This window comes from Aethalodelphis obliquidens, unplaced genomic scaffold, assembly GCF_003676395.1.
Source record: "Aethalodelphis obliquidens isolate GAN/ISIS:26980383/991018 unplaced genomic scaffold, ASM367639v1 scaffold7, whole genome shotgun sequence".
Lineage (NCBI taxonomy): Eukaryota > Metazoa > Chordata > Mammalia > Artiodactyla > Delphinidae > Aethalodelphis > Aethalodelphis obliquidens.
In genome coordinates this window covers 38,696,173-38,720,324 of record NW_020837951.1, presented here as the reverse complement: position 1 = coordinate 38,720,324, position 24,152 = coordinate 38,696,173, and the positions used below count along the sequence as shown (strand labels likewise).

The 24,152-nt window shown below is 42.9% G+C and overlaps 1 protein-coding gene across 5 annotated transcripts in view; it reads right to left on the bottom strand.

Annotated features, from left to right (window-relative positions):
* LOC113620006 (TLE family member 1, transcriptional corepressor) overlaps positions 1–24,152 on the bottom strand; it is an 89,309-nt gene that overhangs the window by 51,298 nt on the left and 13,859 nt on the right. For 3 of the 5 annotated variants that reach the window (XM_027105622.1, XM_027105624.1, XM_027105626.1), the window contains exons 5-6: positions 8,656–8,718; positions 6,482–6,586 (exon numbers count right to left, since the gene is read on the bottom strand). In XM_027105622.1, coding sequence (XP_026961423.1) covers positions 6,482–6,586; positions 8,656–8,718 — 168 coding nt within the window. The remainder of the gene's footprint in view (positions 1–6,481; positions 6,587–8,655; positions 8,719–24,152) is intronic. The other 2 variants (XM_027105627.1, XM_027105623.1) reach the window with 1 other exon arrangement.

The window sequence follows — 24,152 nt, the reverse complement described above, 5'->3', positions numbered from 1 at the left end:
GTAAAAGAAAACATGTCCACACAAAAATCTGTACACAAATGTTCACAGCAGCATTATTCGTAACAGTCAAGAGGTGGAAACAACCTAAATGACCAGCAACTGATTGGATAAACAAATGCAGCATATTGATGCAATGGAGTATCATTCATCAATAAAAAGGACTGAAGTACTTGCTACAACATCTATAGACCTTGAAAACATTATGCAAGTGAAATAAGCCAGACACAAAAGGCCACATATCATATGATTCCATTTATATGAAATGTTCAGAACAGGCAAATCCACAGAGATAGAAAGATTAGTGGTTGCCAGGGGGTTCAGGGGAGGGGGCATGGGGCCTGACTACTAATGAATATGGGTTTATTTTTGGAGTGATGAAAATGTTCAAGAATTAGATAGTAGTGATGGCTGTGCAAGTCTGTGAATATAGTAAAAACCACTGAGCTGTGTGTGTTTAAAAGGGTGAATGATATGGTATGTTAAGTCATCTATCAATTTAAAAAAAACTGCATAGATCTAATTTCTAAAATGAGATGCTCAACTTTCTCTTCTGAAGATTTTTCTTCTTCCTCTGAAAAGAGGGAAAATGTTATAATGCCTTCTTCTAAGAAATCCAAATAAAAATCATACGAAAATATATGGGGAAATGAACAAGTAGACAATGCTTCAGTAAGTTTCCTGATAAATAAAAAGCACACTGCCCAATTCACTGGAACCCAGACACTGAAGCCAAGCTCTGCATTTGTCAGAGATACCTAGTTGTACCCTCAGTGAAAAAAAAAAAAAAAAAAAAAAACTAGCTCGACCTAAAGGAGAGGTAGGATGCATAAAAGACTTCTCTGAGATACTGCACCATCTCTTTGGAAAATTAATAAAAGGGCTAGAATGGTGGAATTTAAGTGGCAGGTATGTCACTAAGTAGGAGCTGGAAGATCCATGTTTGTTGTCATCATTTTATTTACTCCCTTTGGTAGCAGGCTATGCATTATTCTCTCAGGGTGAATTTGTTTTATAAAGAAACTTACAGCTGGGTTATTGATGGGCTTTCCAGGGATTAACTGCATACTCATAAGAATAAGAGGCTAACCTCATCCTCTTAAACTTCCCACACTACAATCCTATAGATGTCTGACAGCTACAACCGGAGGAAAAAAATAATCCAACATTTTTGCTAATCCTTAAACCAGTCATCTCCTGCAACAACAGGGAGTCCTTTAGGTCTACAACTCAATCTCTCAAGGACAGAAAGCCTTCTTCTGCAGACACATCAGGAGTTTGTATTCACAGCCATCACCTACACAAATACACAGAGTCAGACACCACAGACCACCCTAGACTTCTTTTATTTCATACTAAGTTGTTTTAAAGTATAGAGAATTATAAATTTGCCTATGGAACAGGAGTATACACACATGACCAAGAACTGGTGCCCCAAACCTGAGCCCCATAGGCCTTGACAGAAGTTATATTCATGGAAAGTAAGTCAGATCACATCCAAATAAACGAGAAAGGACAAACAACACTACTTACATTAACCCCAAATTTCCCTGAGTTCCCTGATGTTCATAGCACTGCTATGGGAAATTGTTTAAATTTTCTTATATCCAACAGTCAGCATCAAGGCAGCTATCAGAAATCTGGCATTCTGTGGTAGGGGAACTGTTCATCTGTCCATGTCTTCTGACTCTTCTCTCCTTCCAATTCTATCACAAGGATCCCCGCCACCTCCCAGGGCCAGCAAAAGGCCTGGTGCCCTTTCCTCTCTACGTTGAGTAAGCAAGCCAGTGATGCCTTGTCCTCACATTTTTGCTTCTCAAACCCTTCCATCTGCTCCCCTAACTTAGCTTTCCGCCCTGGTTCTGAACTTTAATAAGTTTGTTCGTCAAAAGTTAAATGGCAGTGCTTTTGCACTTCTGAGTCCTTATTAAAAGTCATTCAAGCACGACAACTTAATGGCAGGAGCAGAGCATCTGGCTGGGTCTAATCTCAAACACCAACATCCATGTAACCACCAGAAAAGACAAAGGAGGAGGTGACCTGCTGCTAGGAGCAATCGCCCCTTCACAGGAGCTTGGCCAACTGGACCCAGAGATCTGCTACAGGTGCTGAGAGAAACCAGGCAGACAGAACCTCAGTTCAGGGTGTCAGCACCACATGCTCGTTGAAGGCTGCCAGCCAAGGTCTTACCCCCCACAAAAGCCATGCAAGGTAAATGGTATTATCCATTGTCCTGTAGAAGGACACTGGTAGAGGTTAACTGGCTGTACAACGTCACAAAGCTAAGAAGTGGCAGTGCCGGGACTTCCCTGGTGGTCCAGTGGTTAAGAATCCACCTTCCAATGCAGGGGACACAGGTCCAATCCCTGGTCTGGGAACTAAGATCCCACATGCCGCAGGGCAACTAAGCCCGTGTGCCACAACTACTGAGCACGCAGGCCACAACTAGACAGCCCTCGTGCCACAACTAGAGAGAAGCCCGTGCCCCGCAACGAAAGATCCCATGTGCCACAACCAAGACCCAATGCAGCCAAAAATAAAATAAATAAACATTTTTTTTAAAATAAAAATAAAAAGTGGCAGTGCAAAGTCCCAACCAAGTGCATCTCATCCTAGGCCCAGGCTTTGTCCAGGTTAACACAATACAAACGGTCTTAGGAAGATGAGCATAAAACACTGAGAAGTTAGGCAGTAGGTATTTGGTTAGAAATAGATATACAACTGTGTAACTGTTTCAATAAAGAAAATCACACTCTGCTAATTATTCTTTTACTCTTCTACTTTTTAATCAAAAAGCAACCATGTTTCTTTAGGGGGGTGGGAAAACTTGGCTGAGAAGCACAAGGGGACTAACTGGGGAGGTGGGAACAATCTGCACCCAGAGAGGAATGTGGGCTACAGGGTGTGTGCATGTGCCAGTGATCAATCCGTACACTCAGGAGGTGTGCATCTCACCTGTGAATTACACATCAATTTTTTAGAAAATCTGTGTGTGTACAGGTATGTATATATCCATATCTATATTTATATGATTTATATTAATTATACGTGATATAAACCCAATTAAAAGATAACACTAATTATTTGGAATCCCAATCTCAACTTAAAGTCAATTCTGTAGTATCAGAGCAGGTAGAAGAGAGCTCTTAGTTCCCAACTCCCCAAATACTACAATGGGGAGTGATCTGAAGAGCCCGTCCGTCAATTTTCCTTTCCTTCTGGTAGCCATTAGCTATCCCACAAATAAAATGTTACGTCAGTCAATAACCTACTTCGGTTTGAGCATTTTTAATAGCATTCCAAACTAAAAAAAAAATCTTTGAGGAATGCTGATTAAATTGTGGAGACTATCCTGATGTTTGGGGAAAAAAAAAACCCACCAAGGTTCAAATACATAAGTTTCCTTCCCACAATGAACTTGTTTTCTCAAGTACAAGGGAGTTTGTGCCAAACCAAACAAACCCTGTATCTATTAAGATCTCTGCATTTTTACTGTTACAAGAACGTAACACGTTTAATAACAAAAGAGCTTATAAAAAGCAAAATTCAAAAAGTAAGGTTGCAGTTATTAGTCTGCCAATTACCAGATATGCCATCAGTCAAGCTGTTAAAAAAAAAAAGTATAACAAAAAATATCTCAATAGTTTCTCCAAGTATCAAATATCTAAGAAGCTTATCTTTCTTAAATACCAGGAATCTACGTAGGTTGAAGGCAGGTGCTGTGGTGAAAAAGATTTAAAATTCAGTATTTTCCGTCAGATATGAGAACTAAGTTTTCTATGCTGGTGAGAAATGGGCACCATTAATTCACGCTACAAAAACGGAAGAAACCATAACCTCTCTCTTCCTCCTAAAAGAGCAGCCACGGTCCCAGGACACAGCTGAGCTTACCTAGAAGCCTGGTGTCCTTGAGAAGATTTAACTTTTTCCAGGTTTGCTAAAGAGAAATATCTGTAGCCCTGTCAAGCAAGCAGTAAGCTCCTTGATTGTACCTTAAAGGGAATGAGAATGTTTCAGCTCATTTGCATTTTAAAGGGTACTCTTTCATGATCTTTCACACTTGTAATAGATGTCTAAACCGTTAAATTACTATTTCTTTTCTTAGCTTGAAAGTCGATGCAGACGAAGAGCATGGCCTCTCCCAGTGTTCTTTACCCTAAGTCTGTCCCTGAACAATACTGACAGCTGCTATCAAACCGGGCTGCATTTACCCTGCGCGCAGCTGCTGCTTGTAGGAACAGACAGCCTCCCAGAGCCTCCTCCCCTCTGGGGAGACAGGCTGACACACTGCATGTTCAATGAAGGGGTGCAAAGGTCTGCTGAATTGTCAACCCAATTTTATGCTACTTCGATTTTCCAGGACGCGCACAATTCCTTTCAAGCAAAAATCAAGCATATGCCACAGCATGAAACTTATGGTGCGGGATAATTATTGATCACTACAAACTTTAAAAGAGCCTGCTGACATAAATTAATATACTGATCCAAAAATTACAATTATAAAAGCCGCACATGCCAGTATGCTGAAGACCTGCAACTGGCGTTAGGTCTTGTGCTGGGCCCAATTCACTGATTTGGGTTATTGTTGCTAGCTATCGGAGCTAATCTGCCTTTATAATCTCAACAACATGTTTCCTGGACTAAAGCCATTCATAAAATTAGCGATTCATCTGCCCTTCCAGAACAACCTGCTATTTTTATTTTCTGATTCAACTCAAAATGAGTATTACCTATAAACATCTGGTTAACACAATTTCCTCCTTTCTAATGGACAGGATTGGGCAGTGCCTTTGAGAATGTAAGAGTACAAAGTTTTACCATTGAGAAATGATACGTAAAAATTCAGAGCCTATCAGAAAACAAACATGTTCCACAAAATGTAACTGGGTACTTGAGAACTGCCTTGCATATGTTTTCCTTTAATCAAAACAGGCTTTTCCATCCTCATTCATCTGGGCTAAAAATTTCTGTGCTCGAGCTACAAGTACAATTTGCTATTAGTCTTTGCTAATCAAACACGGTACATGCAAAAGTACCAGTGAATATTTGATTTGATCTCTGAAATAAAGCAATTCATTACACAAGAAAAGCGTACAGAAGGCGGCAGACAAATGCAGATGTAATTGTGTTTTTTGTTGAATGTGATTAGAGAGCCCACTAAGTAACAGTCAAAAATGTGACACTAAGGGGGAGAGATGCAGAGCCCAGACCTGTGGGGAAGAGGAGGGGAGAATTGTTTATGCAGAGCTAAGCTGTCAAGTGTAATAAAGCAGCTTGAATAAAATTTAAGCTGAAAATCCACTGAAGCTCCCCATTTCAGGGAGGAAAAAGCTATTAAAAGGAAATGAAGGTCACCCTCCCAGTTTATTTCACCTAATTGACTGCCAATAGCTTACCACAGGCAACCCGACTGCAGATCTGCAATTGAGAAACTGATGAAAGGAGAGTTTTCAAGCTGAGGCTCATTCTTTAATCCTCCTTGGCTCTTATGTTTTTTCTCCATCTCCAGTTGGGATGTAATTTTAAACCCTGATGGATTAACTGGTTCCATTGTCTGTGGCCATCACTGCACTATGGCACTCTTAATCCGTACAGCAGCATGTCTAATTATCATTACAAAGTGTCTGAGGGAACTATAAAGACCAGCAGGGCATCTTCTCACAAGCAATTAACATAAATTGATAAATGAGTGATTTGAATCCGCTCAAGGCACTCACATATGAATAAAATCAGCAAGGACGGTCGCTTATTTCAGCTACTTCTTTCGCTTAGTCTGGAAGGGCAGAAAACATGAGAACCGTCCTGGATCCTGCAGTGAGCGGGCGGGGGGATGAACTCATGCAGGGGATGGACCCAACAGTTCACCAGGCTCATTAATGCGGAGCAAATGACTTGTGATTGACAACCAGTTGCCAGCAAGGAGCACTGACTGAACTCAACCCAGGAGAGCAGAAACCTGGTGAAAGGCTAGAGGGCACTAGGGCAGACAATCATCACTTCTTCAGCGGCAAGAGGGCTTTCTTTTCATTGGGGTGCCACTTAAAAATTCATGAAAGAGGCACAAGAAAAGCAAAACAGTTATGCATAGGTTCTAATACCCTGGGAAAGCAAAAGGCAAAAAAGCAAAAGACAACGAAATGAAATAATGCCGAGCTACGTCTTGACCTCACTGGGATCTAAAGTTTATACAACAGAAGTAAGGAAAGTACATATTTAAAACCCTTGCCAAAGCTTTAACCTAAGGGAGCAAGATAAACTACATTTATTTTTCCATTGAAAAGAAGATTTATTTTTTCTTCCCCTCCTAAAAATGTTTCTATCATCTCCCTTATGCTAATCTTTCTTCCCCTACACACCTCAGCATACCTGACACTGCCACCCCCGGCTTATCAAATGGGTTAAGATCAAGCGACACAACATTATATATAGATAGATATATATTAAGCCAACAAATTAAGAAGAAATGAAAGCTGGTTATACACACTGTAGGAGGTAGACCTGGTAGGCCACGTACCCCGATGATGGCATTCAGCTCTGCCATGGTCACCTGTTTGGCACGTTCGACAGCCTGGGCCACCTGCTGTTGATGCTTTGAAAACAAGGAGAAGGAAAAGTGTTAGCAAGGCAGCCAAGACCTTCACTGTACCTTCCAACAATAAGACAAATGCCACATGAGGTGCAGACTGAAGTGTAATATGTCTTTAAATGTGAACTTGCTTGAGCACACATTGTTCCACAGAACACACAGACAAACGGCAAAGGAAAACTGAGAGCGGTGCATCCTTTAGTTCTAACCAACGCCAGTTACCACTTTACTTCTGATGGGAATCTGGGGCTCGGAATGGTAGAAAGTCAAAGGAGGACATCAAAAATGGTAACGGGAGGGGGCTTCCCTGGTGGCGCAGTGGTTGAGAGTCTGCTTGCCAATGCAGGGGACACGGGTTCGTGCCCCGGTCTAGGAAGATCCCACATGCCGCGGAGCGGCTGAGCCCGTGAGCCATGGCCGCTGAGCCTGCGCGTCCAGAGCCTGTGCTCCGCAACGGGAGAGGCCACAACAGTGAGAGGCCCATGTACCACAAAAAAAAAAAAAAAAAAAAAAAATGGTAACGGGAGGCCTTAGAAAATAAACAGTATGGGATTTGGAAGATCACCCTGGTTCTCAGAATGGGTTTGCTATGATAAGTTTGAGCAGGAAAAGTTTACAGCCATTTAAAAACACCCCTTTTGATACTTAAAATTTAAATATTAAGCCTGCAATCACTTCTCTGGTCAACAAATCTCAACCCACCAGTTGGTTTTTGGAAACTCTGGGAATTCCTCTCCTCCTTTAGCCCCTAGATGTTTCACCCTCCACAGGGGAAAGGAAAGACCCCGCCCCCTGCCCTCCCCACACACACTCTGAGATCACAGGCTGGAAATAGCCTGCGCACCTCCCAGCTGCACCCACAAATAAAAACAAAGCCACAGGTCTCTTTGGGAGAAAGGAGACTGTAGCAGAGACCAGGATTACTAAAATCTAATGAACAACAGGCTTCAAAAGGCCAATAGGGGACCTCCCTGATGGCGCAGCGGTTAAAAATCCACCTGCCAATGCAGGGGACTCAGGTTCGAGTCCTGGTCCGGGAAGATCCCACATGCTGTGGAGCAGCTGAGCCCACGAGCCACAACTACCGAAGCCCACATGCCTAGAGCCCATGCTCCGCAACAAGAGAAGCCCACGCTCGCCGCAACTAGAGAAAGTCCAAGCGCAGCAAGAAGACCCAACACAGCCAAAAATAAATTAAAAAAAAAAAAAAAGGCCAACAAATCTAAACTGTAACATCGAGTAAATACTATGCTGGAAAAGGCTGCCATAATAACAGCAGAGATGGTGCTACCCAGCATGGAAAAGTAGATGCCAATGAGAGCAAACACTCAGTATTCCAGCTCCAAGGCCCATAAGTTTTTCACTGTCTCAAGATATAAGCATCCTGTACACACTTAAAACAGTTCTGCATTTATTAGCTTATATCCAAAAGTAAAGGCAAAACTAAAACATAACTAGTTTTGAGTCATAGATTACCCACATAAAGAGCTTTTCCCTCTCAAATATTAAGGGTAAACTTCTATTACTCTGTAACCTAAGAAAATGGCTTATATATGTATATAACTCCATAAGCTAAAGTAACATGAACAGGTAACATGAATGGTCTTATCCTTAATAGTATTGGCATCCACTCCCTCCATGGACGGCATTAAGTCAATCTGCCCCGAGGTACAAGGACAAAGGAAATATCTGCTCCCGTGGTCCAGTCAACCCTGATGGAACCATTTTTAAAATGCAGTAAACGAAAAGCTCTCTAGAGAAAGGACACGTGAATCATCGGTAGCTATCAAGCTTATTTATACTACTCCTCTGAGGAAAGAAAAGCTTTATGCTTGATAGTCGTTTTGCAGTTTTCCACAGAAAAAAATTAATTTAAGGTTGAGCTATTGTCACCACTTCTACAGTGTCCCCTCAGATCTGTTAGATGGGACAGCAGGGGGTTTACACACTTCAGCTGTAACAGATGTTCTTCACACTTGTTCCTCGTGATAAAATTAACATCTTAAAACTAGCTAATTTGCAAACAGAGAAGCAACATAATTGCACTTTAACAGCTGAACAGTTTTACTTACTTCCTGAGACAGAAATGGGATGACTTGTGCACAAATCGTATTCAATCTCTTGGCGATTTCAGTCTATAAAGACAAAGCGATATAAATGTTTAGTATATTTCATAATCAGTTCAGAAAGATAAAACTTCATACCCAACATCTGAGTCCTCCACTGCCTCACTCTTGAGGGCATAAAATTGCTTTCCCAGGCTATGTTAGCAATATTTATCTTGAGATAAACAGCAGATATTAATCCCACTTGCAAAGTAAGACATAATTGCACGCGTTATTGGTCACTTAAGAGATAATGGGTAGTTTAATTGAACTGGAAAATCTACACGGTTTAAGGCTATGTAATCATTTAACCTGGTGGGATTGCAAACCTCTCCGAACACTTATTCAATAACGGCATATCAGGGCACATTCATACAACAAGTTCATTCAAGCCGGAGTCAGAACCCTGGGGAGCAGGGGCACCGCCAAAGCAGTCTATCTCTCAAGATAAGGTCTAGAGCAAGTGGAAGAAGACCTCCTTCCCACTTGTCTCAATGCCTGCACAACTGAAAGAGGACGTTAATGTTTGGAAGCCTTCACTGAGCCTCAACATTTCAAACAAGCCTAGAAAACACTGCTGAAACAGAACTCAAGTCCAGAGTGACAGTCAAGTCAAGGTATTCTGGCTATCTGTGAAGTTTCACCACAATTCCGCATCAAATGCCAGGACCTCACTGACAGGGCCCACGGTTCCACTGAGTTTAGGAAAATGTGTCCTGAGTGTCTGCAGCACGGGCTGTTCTAGAGAAAGTAAGAAAAGTCCCTGCTCAGCTCCAAACGCACAGCAGTCCCTCTACAAGAGGGACAAACTGGCAAAGAAGGGAATGAAGTGTGCTCTGTTCCCAGGCTAGGGTAGGATGCCCACCACCTCCAACACCCTCCAGTAATGCAAAGGAGCCCTGCTTTCCTCTAACTCTGAAGAACCAGTTCTGCTTTAAAAAAAAAAAAAAAAAAAGTCATCCGAAGAGTCCCACATAGGCCTTATTTATTTCATCATTTTCTGTCAATGCTTACTAATGCTGCCTCTATTACTGAATTAGGCAATGAAAAGCATTACGAGGAGAAGAAAATTATGAAGCGCAAAATCCATGCCCTTGAGAAAGAGAGAATGGAATAAGTGAGACGAAGTAGAAACTTCGTATACTGTATATACGAAGGAACTGTATAATCAAGTACATAAAAAAGAGCTGCCTTTTGTCCTCTGAGATGATTCCAGTTAACTGAGCAACAAGCCTTTGGTTTTATGAGGTTGGATTTAGGCCAACCCAACTCAATTCTCCCTGACCACCAATGAGACAGGGTTACAGACAGTGCCTTGGAAGAAATGTACTGGAAGGGGAAAGGACTGGTATAGAGAACAAACCCATGACCTTGCTTGAACAAGCGGGGCAAACAGATACGTACATGCAAAAAGGGTGCAGGTGTACTAGGTGCAAACACAGAACTGGGTCAGCCCTACCCAGTTCATTTGATCACAGCCACCCACTCAAGCTAACTCAAGGTCATGAAAGCATGGGCGGGCTACCCTTGCCTTTGCAACAGGGTTCTACACTATATATCTGGGTAGATGTAAAGGAGTAGGGATGCCCTCTGTGGACTCTGAGGTCCTTGCTCCCCACCTCCTACCTGCCATACATTCCAGCAGCATTCTGTACTTTTCCCATCTCTAAAATGCCCTTCATGTTTTCCAATTTTAAAAATGATATCCGCTCACTTTGAGCACATACACACAGATGTATACTATATAGAAATATACAAGAAAGTTAAAATAACCCTAAGTCCACCCTCCAGAGATTACCACAGTAACGTTCTGGTGATCCTGGGAAGCAGCACCCCAGGCTCTCATTACCTGCGTGCGCACAAGCCCAGAGTGGAGAGAGACACTTGGATACCGAGGGGTCCCAATACGTATACTGCTTTTCCGTAATTTGTTATTTCCACTCAATAAAAACAGATATGAATAAGGACATCATCAATATATCCCACTTGGGCTTCCCTGGTGACGCAGTGGTTGAGAGTCCGCCTGCCCATGCAGGGGACACGGGTTCGTGCCCCGGTCTGGGAGGATCCCACGTGCCGCGGAGCGGCTGGGCCCGTGAGCCATGGCCGCCGAGCCTGTGCGTCCGGAGCCTGTGCTCCGCAACGGGAGAGGCCACAGCAGTGAGAGGCCCGGGTACCCCCCACCCCACACACACACACAAATATATCCCACTATACAAGCAGACAGTTGTCTCAACACTCCCAATATCAGGGGATATTTATGTTTCACCTAATTTTCCACAATTACACACTGTATGTCGAATAACTCTCTCCCTGGATCTCTAAAAGGAATCTCTAGAAGTGAAATCGCTAGGTCAAAGTGTATGCATATTTTAAACTGTAACGCATGCTGATAAACTGCCCAGCAGAGAAGCTTACCAATTTACATCATCACCAGTCTATGAGGGTGCCTGCTCCCCCACCCAGTGTCAATACTGGGTTTTGTTAACCTTTTAAAAATCTTTATCCATCTAAATAGATTTTAAAATGACCTCATTTTTATTTGCATTACTTGGATTCTTCCTGAAGTTAAACATCTTTTCATATATTGACTGGTCCACTTTATTTTTCCTTTCTCTTTTTTTCTTTTGGTATTTATTCATCCTTGTCTTTTGGTAGTAGTTCTTTCCATATGACAAATACTGACTTTTCCAGTTTTTCCACCTTGTTACCTGTCTTCAACCTTGCTTATGATGGATTTTTTGCTGTGCATAACTTTGTTTTTACGTGGTCAAACTAAAAAATAGTCTTCCTACGTTCCTGGCCTTTGGGTCAGGATTAGAACACCCCCAAATTACAGAAGCCATTCTTAATTTTCTTCTAGTGCTGCTATGGCTGTACTTTCTGCAGTTAATCACTTGACCTACACAGAATTTACTTTAGTTTAAGAAGGAAAGATGATCTCCTCTTTAATTAATAATTATATATGTTATTACATAGAGTGGCTTCAAGGTAGAAGTGAACTTGACTGTCAGGGAACAGTTAAGACCTGGTCTGAATGAAAGCAACTTGTAAACCTTTAACATTAAACATTTAATATTAAGAACAAAATAAAAGAAGTACAGATTAAAGCACAGACCATAAAATTGAGTTAGAGTAGCTAAGACTAAAACAGGAGGACCAGGGTTAAAGTTCAAAGCTCAAACTGATGAAGAAACATCAAAAGCCATACCATTTGTCCTGGGAATTCTAAATAAATGGTCTGGAGAAGAAACGGAAATAAGAACAACAGAGAAGGATCTTATCCCAGCTGTCTCCTCCCTCTGCCAGGTCTATAAACCCTAATCTTAAAACTATCCTCTGACAAGTGAGTTTAACTTTGATCACGGAGGCCTGGATTCAAATCTCACCTCTGATTTACCTTAAAATTCTCCGAGCCAGCTATAGAGTACCTACTCCTAGCAGCGTGAGGATGCAACTTATTTCCCTGACGGTGCTTTGGGAAGTCTAAGACATCACCACCACCCCAGCCCTTAAAATAGTCTGGATGGCAGCATAAGAACTGACAGTGATTCTTTAATATTATCTCTTGCTTCAACACAACGGTATTCTGATAAGAACTTTAATTTAGCACAAATTAACAAGTAGTAGTGTTTTCCACCCGTGCTTCTATTCCTGACCACAGAGTTTACAAGCAGGTTAAACTGTATAGTTGACCCTGCTTAAGCAGGTGTTAAGAAAGTTCTGTAACCTTTTCAGACTGCCTTCTTTCTACCTCTTCCAAAGACCAGACAACTCCAGGGGGGGGGGGGGGGAAACAAACTGCAGGCTAACTGTATTTCCCACCTGGAAATCATTTTCCTGCCCAAAGCTGAAGACGTATTTGGTACCTGCTAACATCATAACGTTTATAAGGAAACTTACCCTGTGCCTGTACTTCTGACACCATGTAAGGCAACAAAACTAAGTCAGCATTCAAGAGCTAGCCCTAAACCAGATTTGTGTGGAAACTTTGTGCCCAGAAACTTAACCAGCTTGGTTAAGGCCCCAGCATCAGGCCTTACTTCAGGGACAGCCACCACCCACTGAGGCAGCAGGAAGCAGGAGTCCAAATTATCTGTCTAGAACCAGCTTTTATTCTCCCTGTCCAGGCCAACTCCCTTCTCACTGACTTGCTTATGGTAACACGGTTGGCCCTCATAATCCAAACACTTGGGTTTGCATCTCAGCACACTAGTATTAGGTGTCCTGAGATAAGTCACTTCAACCACTGAGCCTCAGGTCTCTTATCACCAACCTACTTCAGTGTTTCAGCAGAATCAAGTAAGCTAATATGTAAACTACAGCTGCACTATTACGAAGTGCTTTGCTCTTATCCCAATCCTTCAAGGCCTACCTCAAATCCATGTAGAAGCTGCCTGTCTCCCATAACACCAACAAACAAACTCTAGGCCCTTCAAGATCCTCCAAAGCATTTACCATCATTTGGCAAACTAAGACTTTATGTTTAAAATCACATCTTACGTGAAGCTTCTGGACAGTTTCCTAACAGCTTCCAGCATCAAGTCTTCTCAACATAACAGGGAAGCAGAAGACTCTGGCTGAACACTTTGATACAGCTCCTCGCTGAACCCTCCCCACCAAAACTGACCAGAGGGTACACATTCCACATGGGGGACTTTCAAAGGATTGCCTCGCTGAACCAAAACGGAATCCCCATACACCCTAAACTCAATGACCAAGATGTAACCACAAAAACCGTTCCTAACCAGTGTCAGAATAAAGCTCCGTTTATAGTAAGAAATTGCGTCTTAGTAGGTACAAGATTCAGGTACGTGTATATTTTAACTGAGTTAAATAGGCCAAATATCTCAAAGGCCGGCAATGAACCAAACCCTGGAACATGTTGCAGAGCTCTTAAACTGAAGACGTGTTCTTCTGAGCACCTGAACTTCAGTTTTTAGACTTCATGATTCCTAAAAGCTCGGCTTTCCACCTTTTCATACTCCTCCCACCTCATCTAATTTCCAGACTGAAGAGCCAGGCTGCTCCCCAACGGCTGCCCACTTCTCCACTACACACAGAGTAATATATAATGAAGGTTGTTGTAGGCTGGAAGCAGGGCGAGGACTGCTTAAGAGTAACTGCCCATGGGTCTCAAAGCAACACAATGGCACCTGGCCCAAAGTCAGCTTACGGAGGGGAAACTCCACCACCATTAAATTGCAAATTGATGGATCATAAAAAATGCCGCTTATGCTGAGGGCTGGCAAACTGATCTTTCTGTTTCCTCAAACCAAGCAGGAGGCCAAGAGAAAAACACAGTGGAGAGCTGGTAAGAAGTGCCTGGCAACAGATAAACAGGCAAGAACATGAAAACAAAGCGCACAAAAGGAAATAGATAATCTCTAAATCCCTTCTGACGAGAAGGTTCAGAGTCTGTGAAATGACAGCCTTCAATACAGAAAAATGTTCAACCTCACCAGCAACCAAATAAAATGCAAATGTTGCTGTAAGTAAAGTGGGTCATTCTGCGCCAGTTAAGTTAGTTTATTAAAAATAAATTAATGAAATCCAACGATGATGAGTCTTCTGGGAAACTGGAGCAATCACACATTACTGATGACAGAGTAAATCGGTACAGTTGTCTTGGAAAGCAACCGGGCAATGTGTTTCAAGTGCATGAAATTATTCAAACCTTTTGGTAAGGCTTCCCACAGCTAAAAATTTATCATAAGGAAATAGTTCAAATGAAAAGCATTCCATGCATGAAGCTGCTCACTGCAGCACGAGTTTCAAAGCAAAAGAGGAAAAGTCAGGTAAAAATATAACAGTCGTTCAACACGTCACAACCATCTGCAGCTTTTTAAAAACTTAACATTTGCCCTCCTGATAAATCAGTTGTCTAGTACTAGGAGAAAGGGTTAAATACACGACATCAACCCAAAGCCAAGGCAAGTAACCATTTTAAAGTCATGTTTATGATAATGATGCTTAAATGGCCAACACATTTACTAGATGAAGCAGGAGGGGAAGAACAAAGCTGTGCTGTTAGTGTGACTGTTTTTTGTTTGTTTTACAACATATGCATGTGGCCAAGCGCTGTAATTTGATACCCCAAATAAAACCAGTGATTATCCTGCTATAGCCGGGTTATCAGTGCCATTTTCCCCCCTCCAGTGACCTTGTAGATGCCGCCCTTGATTTATCGTTTGGATGTATTATTAAACAGGGAAGGGAGCAAAGGGTGATCAGGCCCACCACTCCTGTGATTGACCCTGGCACTGAGTCACAAGGATGCTGGCAAACCCTGAAACCCTTTGGGTGCCCGGCCCTCTAACAATCTTCATGTCACATACGGAGAAGTCAATGCCTAAAGGAAATGATTTGCCCAGGATCATAAAGATTAAAAGCCACGTTGCTGCCTAGTCCTTTCTCCAGGAAGCAGAAGTGGGAAATTGGAACATACCCTAGACCAGAAACAAAGCTGATGTACTCAGCCTTGTTTGCAAAGCAATACAGCCCTAACAGGACCACAGCAGTACAAGGCCAAGGCCATGTCATCGCTCAGCCAACAACGGTACTACAACAAGTGGCCCCAGTCTGTCACTGACAGGGTCACTGTACTCCTGCTGTCTTTGGCAGAAGTACAGTGCAAGGCAAAGTAGGCATTTCACAAGGAGCCACAGTTATAAATTGCAAACCTTAAATAAACAAGTAGCAGCCGAACTGCACTTTTGTCCTCCCCTTCGCAGGCAAAGAGAGTTAGTGCCTCAGGCCTAACATCAGACAACCTGGCCCACCAATAAAGCAAAATCCACAAAAACACATCCTCAAGTACATCTCTATTTCCTGAAGATGACATCTGATGTGCCTAAAGGAAATTCAAGGTGTTTGACTAAAACTGCATACCCAAAACGATATACGCAAGACTCTGCAAATAAACTTCCAACACTCCCCCCGCCCCTTTACAGGAGGGGGAAAGGCTTCTTGGCCTAGAGACCTCCTTCAGAACACTGGTGAGTCAGCAGACCATCTCCCATCCTAGCACCATGCTTCACCAGCACACTCATGAAAAGCGAATTTTATCTGAAGTTCTAATGCATCAGAGTAGCTCTGTTTAAAATATAATGACGTCGATAAATGACTAACCACAATTTGGGGGAAATCCAAATGAAAAGGACTTGGGGTCTCTAAGCTGATGACATAATGGTTACGAGGTTATCGGCGGTTTTCAAACGTAAGAATGCATCAGGATCACCTGAAAGGCTTGGTAAAACAGACAGCTGGGCCCACGCCTAGAGTTTCTCAGCCAGGAGGTCTGGGGCCCCAGCATCTGTATTTCTAACAAGGCCCCAGGTGCTCTGCAGCTTGTTGGACTAGGGACCACACTTTGAGAACAGTGCCAATGAATAACCATGACAGCGGCAGCATCTACTGCTTAGTACACACCAGCTCCAATTACATCCAGGGTCTAAGCGTCAGTCAGCGTAGGTGCCCTTGGAGACTGGACCGGAAGGTTAAAATAACTCACCTAGGTCAGAAACAGGAGGGGAAGTCAGGCCTGCCTTTCTCCAAAGCCTTGCCACAGTGAGAGATGACCGCCTTTCTCCACACTTTTTTTTTTTTTTTTTGCAGTACGCAGGCCTCTCACTGTTGTGGCCTCTCCCGTTGCGGAGCACAGGCTCCGGACGCGCAGGCTCAGCGGCCATGGTTCATGGGCCTAGCCGCTCCACCCATGTGGGATCTTCCGGACCGAGGCACGAACCCGTGTCCCCTGCATCGGCAGGCAGACTCTCAACCACTGCGCCACCAGGGAAGCCCTTTTTTTTTTTTTAACATCTTTATTGGAGTATAATTGCTTTACAATGGTGTTAGTTTCTGCTTTATAACAAAGTGATGAATCAGTTATACATATACATATGTTCCCATATATCTTCCCTCTTGCGTCTCCCTCCCTCCCACCCTCCCTATCCCACCCCTCTAGATGGTCACAAAGCACCGAGCTGATCTCCCTGTGCTATGCGGCTGCTTCCCACTAGCTATCTATTTTACGTTTGGTAGTGTATATATGTCCATGCCACTCTCTCACTTTGTCCCAGCTTACCCTTCCCCCTCACCATATCCTCAAGTCCATTCTCTAGTAGGTCTGTATCTTTATTCCCATCTTACCCCTAGGTTCTTCATGACATTTTTTTCTTAGATTCCATATATATGTGTTAGCATATGGTATTTGTCTTTCTCTTTCTGACTTACTTCACTCTGTATGACAGACTCTATCCACCTCACTACAAATAACTCAATTTCGTTTCTTTTTATGGCTGAGTAACATTCCATTGTATATATGTGCCACATCTTCTTTATCCATTCATCCGATGATGGACACTTAGGTTGCTTCCATCTCCTGGCTATTGTCAATAGAGCTGCAAAGAACATTTTGGTACATGACTCTTTTGGAATTATAGTTTTCTCAGGGGATATGCCCAGTAGTGAGATTGCTGGGTCATATGGTAGTTCTATTTATAGTTTTTTAAGGAACCTCCATACTGTTCTCCATAGTGGCTGTACCAATTCACATTCCCACCAGCAGTGCAAGAGTGTTCCCTTTTCTCCACACCCTCTCCAGCATTTACTGTTTCTAGATTTTTTGATGATGGCCATTCTGACTGGTGTGAGATGATATCTCATTGTAGTTTTGATTTGCATTTCTCTAATGATTAAGGATGTTGAGCATTCTTTCATGTGTTTGTTGGCAATCTGTATATCTTCTTTGGAGAAATGTCTGTTTAGGTCTTCTGCCCATTTTTGGATTGGGTTGTTTGTTTTTTTGTTATTGAGCTGCATGAGCTGCATGAGCTGCTTGTAAATTTTGGAAATTAATCCTTTGTCAGTTGCTTCATTTGCAAATATTTTTTCCCATTCTGAGGGTTGTCTTTTGGTCTTGTTTATGGTTTCCTTTGCTGTGCAAAAGCTTTTAAGTTTCATTAGGTCCCATTTGTTTATTTTTGTTTTTATTTCCATTTCCCTCGGAGGTGGGTCAAAAAGGATCTTGCTGTGATTTATGTCCTAGAGTGTTCTGCCTATGTTTTCCTCTAAGAGTTTGATAGTTTCTGGGCTTACATTTAGGTCTTTAATCCATTTTGAGCTTATTTTTGTGTATGGTGTTAGGGAGTGTTCTAATCTCATACTTTTACATGTACCTCCACACATTTTTACAAAACAAAACCAAGGCAAGAACACAAACTGGGGCTGGAGGAACCCATCTGACTACTGTGGGAAACCTCAAACAATATTCATTCAAATGAGTCCACCTGTGGCAATGTAATCTTGCCCCTTCTTCAACCTGATGATTAAAGCAAAACAAAGAGTACCAGATGACAGAACCCCATCAGTGGCTCAATTAATCAGAACACAAGTCGCCAATTATGGGCAGATCCTAACTTTTATGTTCCGTCTCCCCCCTCATTTGGCAGCTCCTGCAAGCAAGCATTCTAAACCCCAGCCCTTTCCCAAGGGGCACAGACTCTCTCCTTTCACTGCTCACCTTTCACACTCACAGCTTCTCTCCAAACAAGAAGGGGTTAAAATAAAGGGAAAGAATAACCTGCTGAAGGCTGCCGAGGCGAGATAGCAACACTAATTGCTCCCGTACTCCGGCTCCTCAAGAGGCAGATTGCAAGGGCTCGCATCTCCAGAGAAAGCTCTGGGATCTTCGCAGCAGCTCTCAGCAGAGCAACTCAAGTGCCCTTAATTGTTTATGTTCTTAATGCAGAGCCTCTTGAATGCATTCATTTTTAATAGCAGGCTTGAGTGTGGGGCCCATCAAAGAATGACAAAGCAACTCTATTCACTGGTCCTCCTTCCTGCAATGACGGTCTTCTGATTTATTTGCAAATGACAAGCTTGGCAGGCTCCACTTGAGGGCTGCCCTCTTTTTCTTTTTCTTTTTTTTTTAAGAATTCAGTTGCATTTTCCATGATGAAGTTGAGTCTGCAACGCTGTGTATTTGTGTAAATCCTTCCCCCTTCAGTTCCTTCTAATTAATGACTTAAATGTTTTGACCCAACTGTTGCCAAGCAGTGCATTTGGGCTTCACTTTGTCATTCTGGTAAAGATGCATCCTTGACAAAAGCATCGCAGCTGTTTCAGTGCCTGAACAGCACATTTCCATCATTCAGAAACCCTTGTTATGGAGTTCAGAAAGTGCTGTTCACAGGAAATTGTAATGACTTGTCCCATGATGGAAAAAGACAGCGTTCGGTGGTGTCAAAGGAAAATGCACTCTTGTGCACCACAAGAAGGGTTTCAAGACAAACGCCACGGGGTGAATCACGGAACGCTACCGTGAAGTCACCACCTATTGTTCTGGGAATGGAAAGAGAGCAAGCCTACACCTTTCACCTTCTTCACAGGTCTTAGTCATTAGGGAGCTCATGAGAAATTAGATAATATCATACAGTAGCAGGAAGATCAGTGGGAGGAAGAGCCAGCTACATCATCATGGCATGAAGGCTAAAATTACAATTACGAAAATAAAATATGCCTATGTAAAGACAAAGACTGCACGGGAATATGCAAAAACCAAGTCGCCTCGGAAAACCAGGTTTATGAGAATGGTCTTTATTCAGAACCTGGAATGTTATTTTCCTCGCAATAACACTTAAACCCTTTCCTTTTCATCATGGCAATCTTTTAGGCCTGTGTAACCCGTCTTTGGTTGGTACTGACTTCCAAGGGTCTGTGTCACTATGTCCCTGACTTCCATCATGACAAAGCAAACACCCAGTGCCCACAACTATAAAGCACAATTTATCATTAGCTTTAGCGCTTCTCATCATCCCCTTCCCCACATCTTGTTTGGAAATCACTGAATAAGCAGTTTGGTGTGAACGTTTCCCTAACAGGTTGGAATCTTTAGCCAATCTAGAGAGTGGGAAAGGAATTTCCTGCCTTAGGTGACCATGGGACCGTGGTTCCCTAATTTTAAAAACATGCTACAGCTGAATGACCCACGTACATGATGGACGGCTGCCACTCTTCTTCCAGAGCAACTTCGTAGGGAAAGCAGCTACTCCATCAAGAGGCCTATGCCATCAAAGCCGTGTGGCCTGGCAGCAGAATGGCCCCAAGTTAGATAAGACGTGTGTGTGTGCATGCGTTGCTAAGGCCATCTGAGTCCCAAACTCAGTCTCAGTTGGGAAGCCCCATCCCTGGGCCTTCTTCCTCACAGGCTGAGCTGCTGGAGAGGTGGTCCTTTGGGAAGGAAGGCAAGATTCCTGGCATTCCAAGTGGAAACCTGGGATTCTCTTTTCAATCAACACCATGTGCCAAGAAACCTACGAAGCTCCAGAATGCAATTTACCCCCCAGCGTGGCCAGAAGATGAATTTGAAGGGAGGGGGCTCTACTGCAAACTGGGAATCGGCCTCTGCCTCAAGAACAGTGCTCTGCTGAACCCAGCAAGCGCCAGAGGGGCATCAAAGGCTGGCAGCCACTGAGGCAGAGACAGAACTTGTGCGCAGCGAAGTCAACAGTGGAAAAAAAAAATATTTTCTCAAAAACACCTTAGGGGGCTTCCCTGGTGGTGCAGTGGTTGAGAATCTGCCTGCTAACGCAGGGGACACGGGTTTGAGCCCTGGTCTGGGAGGATCCCACATGCCGCAGAGCAGCTAGGCCCGTGAACCACAACTACTGAGCCTGCGCGTCTGGAGCCTGTGCTCCGCAACAAGAGAGGCCGCGAGGGTGAGAGGCCCGCGCACCGCGATGAAGAGTGGTCCCCGCTTGCCACAACTAGAGAAAGCCCACGCACAGAAACGAAGACCCAACACAGCAAAAATAAATTAATTAATTAATAAACTCCTACCCCCAACATCTTCTTTAAAAACCACCTTAGGATCATAACTGAAATGAAATCTGGGAGGCTGGAGAAAATTTTCAAAGCATACCCTTTTGGAAAAGTTTTAAGTATTTACGAGATGGTAAGTACAAGGATACTAGACAACAGACTTCATGAATGCATTCAAAAGTCACAGAATATTAACTCAGCCAGCTATGCAGGTGGAGGCAAGGAGAAATATTTTAAATACAAATTAATTCTTTTTTTTTTTTTTCCTTTGGCCGCCCCGTATGGCATGCTGGACCTTAGTTCCCTGACCAGGGATCCAACCTGCACCCCTGCATTGGAAGCATGGAGTCTTAACCCCTGGATCACCAGGGAAGTCCCCACAAATTAACTCTTAAAAAAACAAAATAAACTGATCATCACAACACAATACAATCCACAGAGAAATCTAAGCAAGAGAAAAATAATCATCATTTCTCCAAGATAACAATCAAGCTAAGTTCAGGAAAACAAAGTGTGCTCTATGAGGATAATTTACTCAGGGTTACTTGGATTGACCAGGAGTATATATAATTAAAAGTATATAAAGAAAAAACCCCTTACGACCAATCATATCAACTTGTAATTTTTTTAAAAATTTTTGTATTTTATTTATTTATTTTTGGCTGCATTGAGTCTTCGTTGCCACGCACAGGTTTTTCTCTAGTTGCGGTGAGCGGGGGCTACTCTTTGTTGTGGTGTACGGGCTTCTCATTGCGGTGGCTTCTCTTGTTGTGGAGCACGGGCTCTAGGTGCATGGGCTTCAGTAGTTGCGGCACGTGGGCTCAGCAGTTGTGGCTCATAGGCTTAGTTGCTCCGTGGCATGTGGGATCTTCCTGGACCAGGGACTGAACCCATGTCCTCTGCATTGGCAGGCGGATTGTAACCACTGTACCACAAGGGAAGTCCCTCAACTTGTAATTTTTAAATGATACAGTGTTATAACATGTTGTCTAAGATTTACCGGGGAAGCATTAAACAAGAAGGGATAAAAGAACACTGGGTCAGGCTTTCCTGGTGGCACAGTGGTTAAAAGTCTTCCTGCCAATGCAGGGGATACAGGTTCAAGCCCTGGTCCAGGAAGATCCCACATGCCACAGAGTAACTGCGCCACAACTACTGAGACTGTGCTCTAAAGTCCGCGAGCCACAACTACTGAAGCCCGCGTGCCTAGAGCCCGTGCTCCGCAACAAGAGAAGCCACCGCAATGAGAAGCCTGCGCACTGCAACGAAGAGTAACCCCTGCTCGCCGCAACTAGAGAAAGCCCGCGTGCAGCAACGAAGACCCAACGCAGCCAAAAATAAAAGAATTTATAAATAAATAAATTTTAAAAAAAAGAACGTTGGGTCACGGAAGTGAGAACAATTTCTAAACCAGGGGCCACCAGAAGTTATCACTCCTATCACTCACCAGTTATTTTACAAGTGGACAAATCAATTTCTGTGCTTGTGTGTGTTTTTAGAAAGCATCCTAGATATTCTCCCATTAATTATGTGGGTTCAGGACATGTCAATTCTTGTTTCCCAGAGCACAAGAAACCAAATTTAACCCACGTATTGTGTTACACTGGTCTGCACTCGTGTGGTTCCCACAGGGCTGGGCTGGCTCAATAATGTCGACCTCCTTCTGGAAGAACAGAATAGACTTCCTGCCATTTGGACTGTGAAACACAGTAATCCACCAGGAATAAAGGTCAGTGTTGCACTTTTGGTCATTACTGAATCATTTGAGATGATCTGCGGTGAGGATGAGAGGAAAATCGAAGGCTGTGAGAACGCTGCAAATGGCTTGACCTCAGACCAATTTCCATCTCCATCTGTCTAATAGACATGTGGATAAAAAGCCTCCCTCCTTCTGGGCTACTCGGCTGTTTTCAAATCCGCAGCACAAGCCAGGAACCAGTTAAACAATACATTAATAAGGGGAAATAACCTTCTAAGCCCCAGACTGACACTTACTCAGGTTTTAGGTCATCAGCTCAAGTTTGGAAAGTAATTTTCCAGTCTGCAAGCAGTACTGCAAAGCAGAAATTTTAACGAATACGGAGAATCATCTGCAGAGCTGGGGCATGTGCCAGAAATCTCCTTATTTGTACATGCAAATATATGCATGCTTACACCTCCACCCCCCCACCAAAAGACATCCACACGATTTCTATTACGTCTGCTAACACACACACAAAGGGGAACAGCAGTTCCAAAAACTGCACTGCTGCAAAATAAGTCTTTTTTTCCAAGTGTCCAATTAATGCTGCTTAATCCTTATTAAGGCATTTCAATCCTTAAATACAAAATATTCCTGGGAACCCAGAGCCCAATTATCATTTAAGCCGTGGAATAAATGTTAATATCCTAACTTTACACTAATACTCCCCTTTACCGGTGAGGCCAAGCTCCTTTTTTGAAGGTAATGGCTGTACCATATATAAGTTGAGGCCCCCACAGTATATCAATGTCAAACAACATCGTGTCAAGCTAAGATTCAATTCAGGTAAGTGCCACTGCCAAATTTTCTTGTTCCCAGACGGGCTTTAAGATTATTTTATTGCTTAAAATTTAATTTGTTCCAACTCGTGTCTCCATGACAACGTTGGCTAACCCTGCAAATCATTTGGGTAATTGGATATCTTATCTTTCTATTGCTCTCAAATCGAATGATTCTGCTAGAATTGTAACAGCCAATCAAATTTACAGTCCTCCTGAGTAATAGACTTGGAAAAGTAGCCACATTCATCTCCTCTTTACAGCCATATCAACCAGTATGCAACACACAGTAGAATCTGGTCTTCAAACTATACTCCAAAGTATAAGTGGTGTCAATACCAATATTCTCACTGTGCAAACTCTACTCAAAAGCCCCCTTTTATACTATTTTAATTTGAGAAGGAACAATTGGTGCTCATTCCATATAAACCTTGATCAATTTCAGTACTTTGAGGGAAACTGACAAGAATAATTCTGCATGCTAATCAGAAAAAATAATAATAAAATAAAAACCACAGCATTTTGGGGTTATATGCCCTTATGATAAAATCATGAGCAAAACAATGGCTGCACAAGATGACAGTAGTACACCAACACTGATTTGCCTGGGGCTCTTTTAGGTGGGTAAAGCTACATCTGATATTGTAAGAAATAAGAATGAATACAGATTTAGCAACCAGTTCAAAAATCTCTGCACCCTTAGAGAAATCCACAGTTGAAATGTGACACCCCCTTATTATTTCATTTAATTCACGAGTATCACAGCATCCAGGGCAGTCAATTATGAAATACAGATTTCTTATAAGATTTCAAAGTCAGCAGTTCCGCTCTTGAGTTAGTGGTATGATTTTGGCCTTTGGTCAGCTAAAAAGTACAGAAGTTGGACACATTTCAGTGGTCCAATTCCAATCTCCTCAGTAGCTGTGCAAAGAGATTTGCTCCGCGGGAGCTCAGGGCCCAGGCACTGTAAGAGAGCCAGCCGGGTTACAAAAGGAAAAGGCTCTGGAACCCAGGCCAACTGGCAGGCCAAAGGGGTTGTCAAGAACCTCGTGCTTCCCGTACAGACACTCAGAGGACTTCAGGACTCAAGCTAAACACAAACAGACGCAACGTGGAGCTTC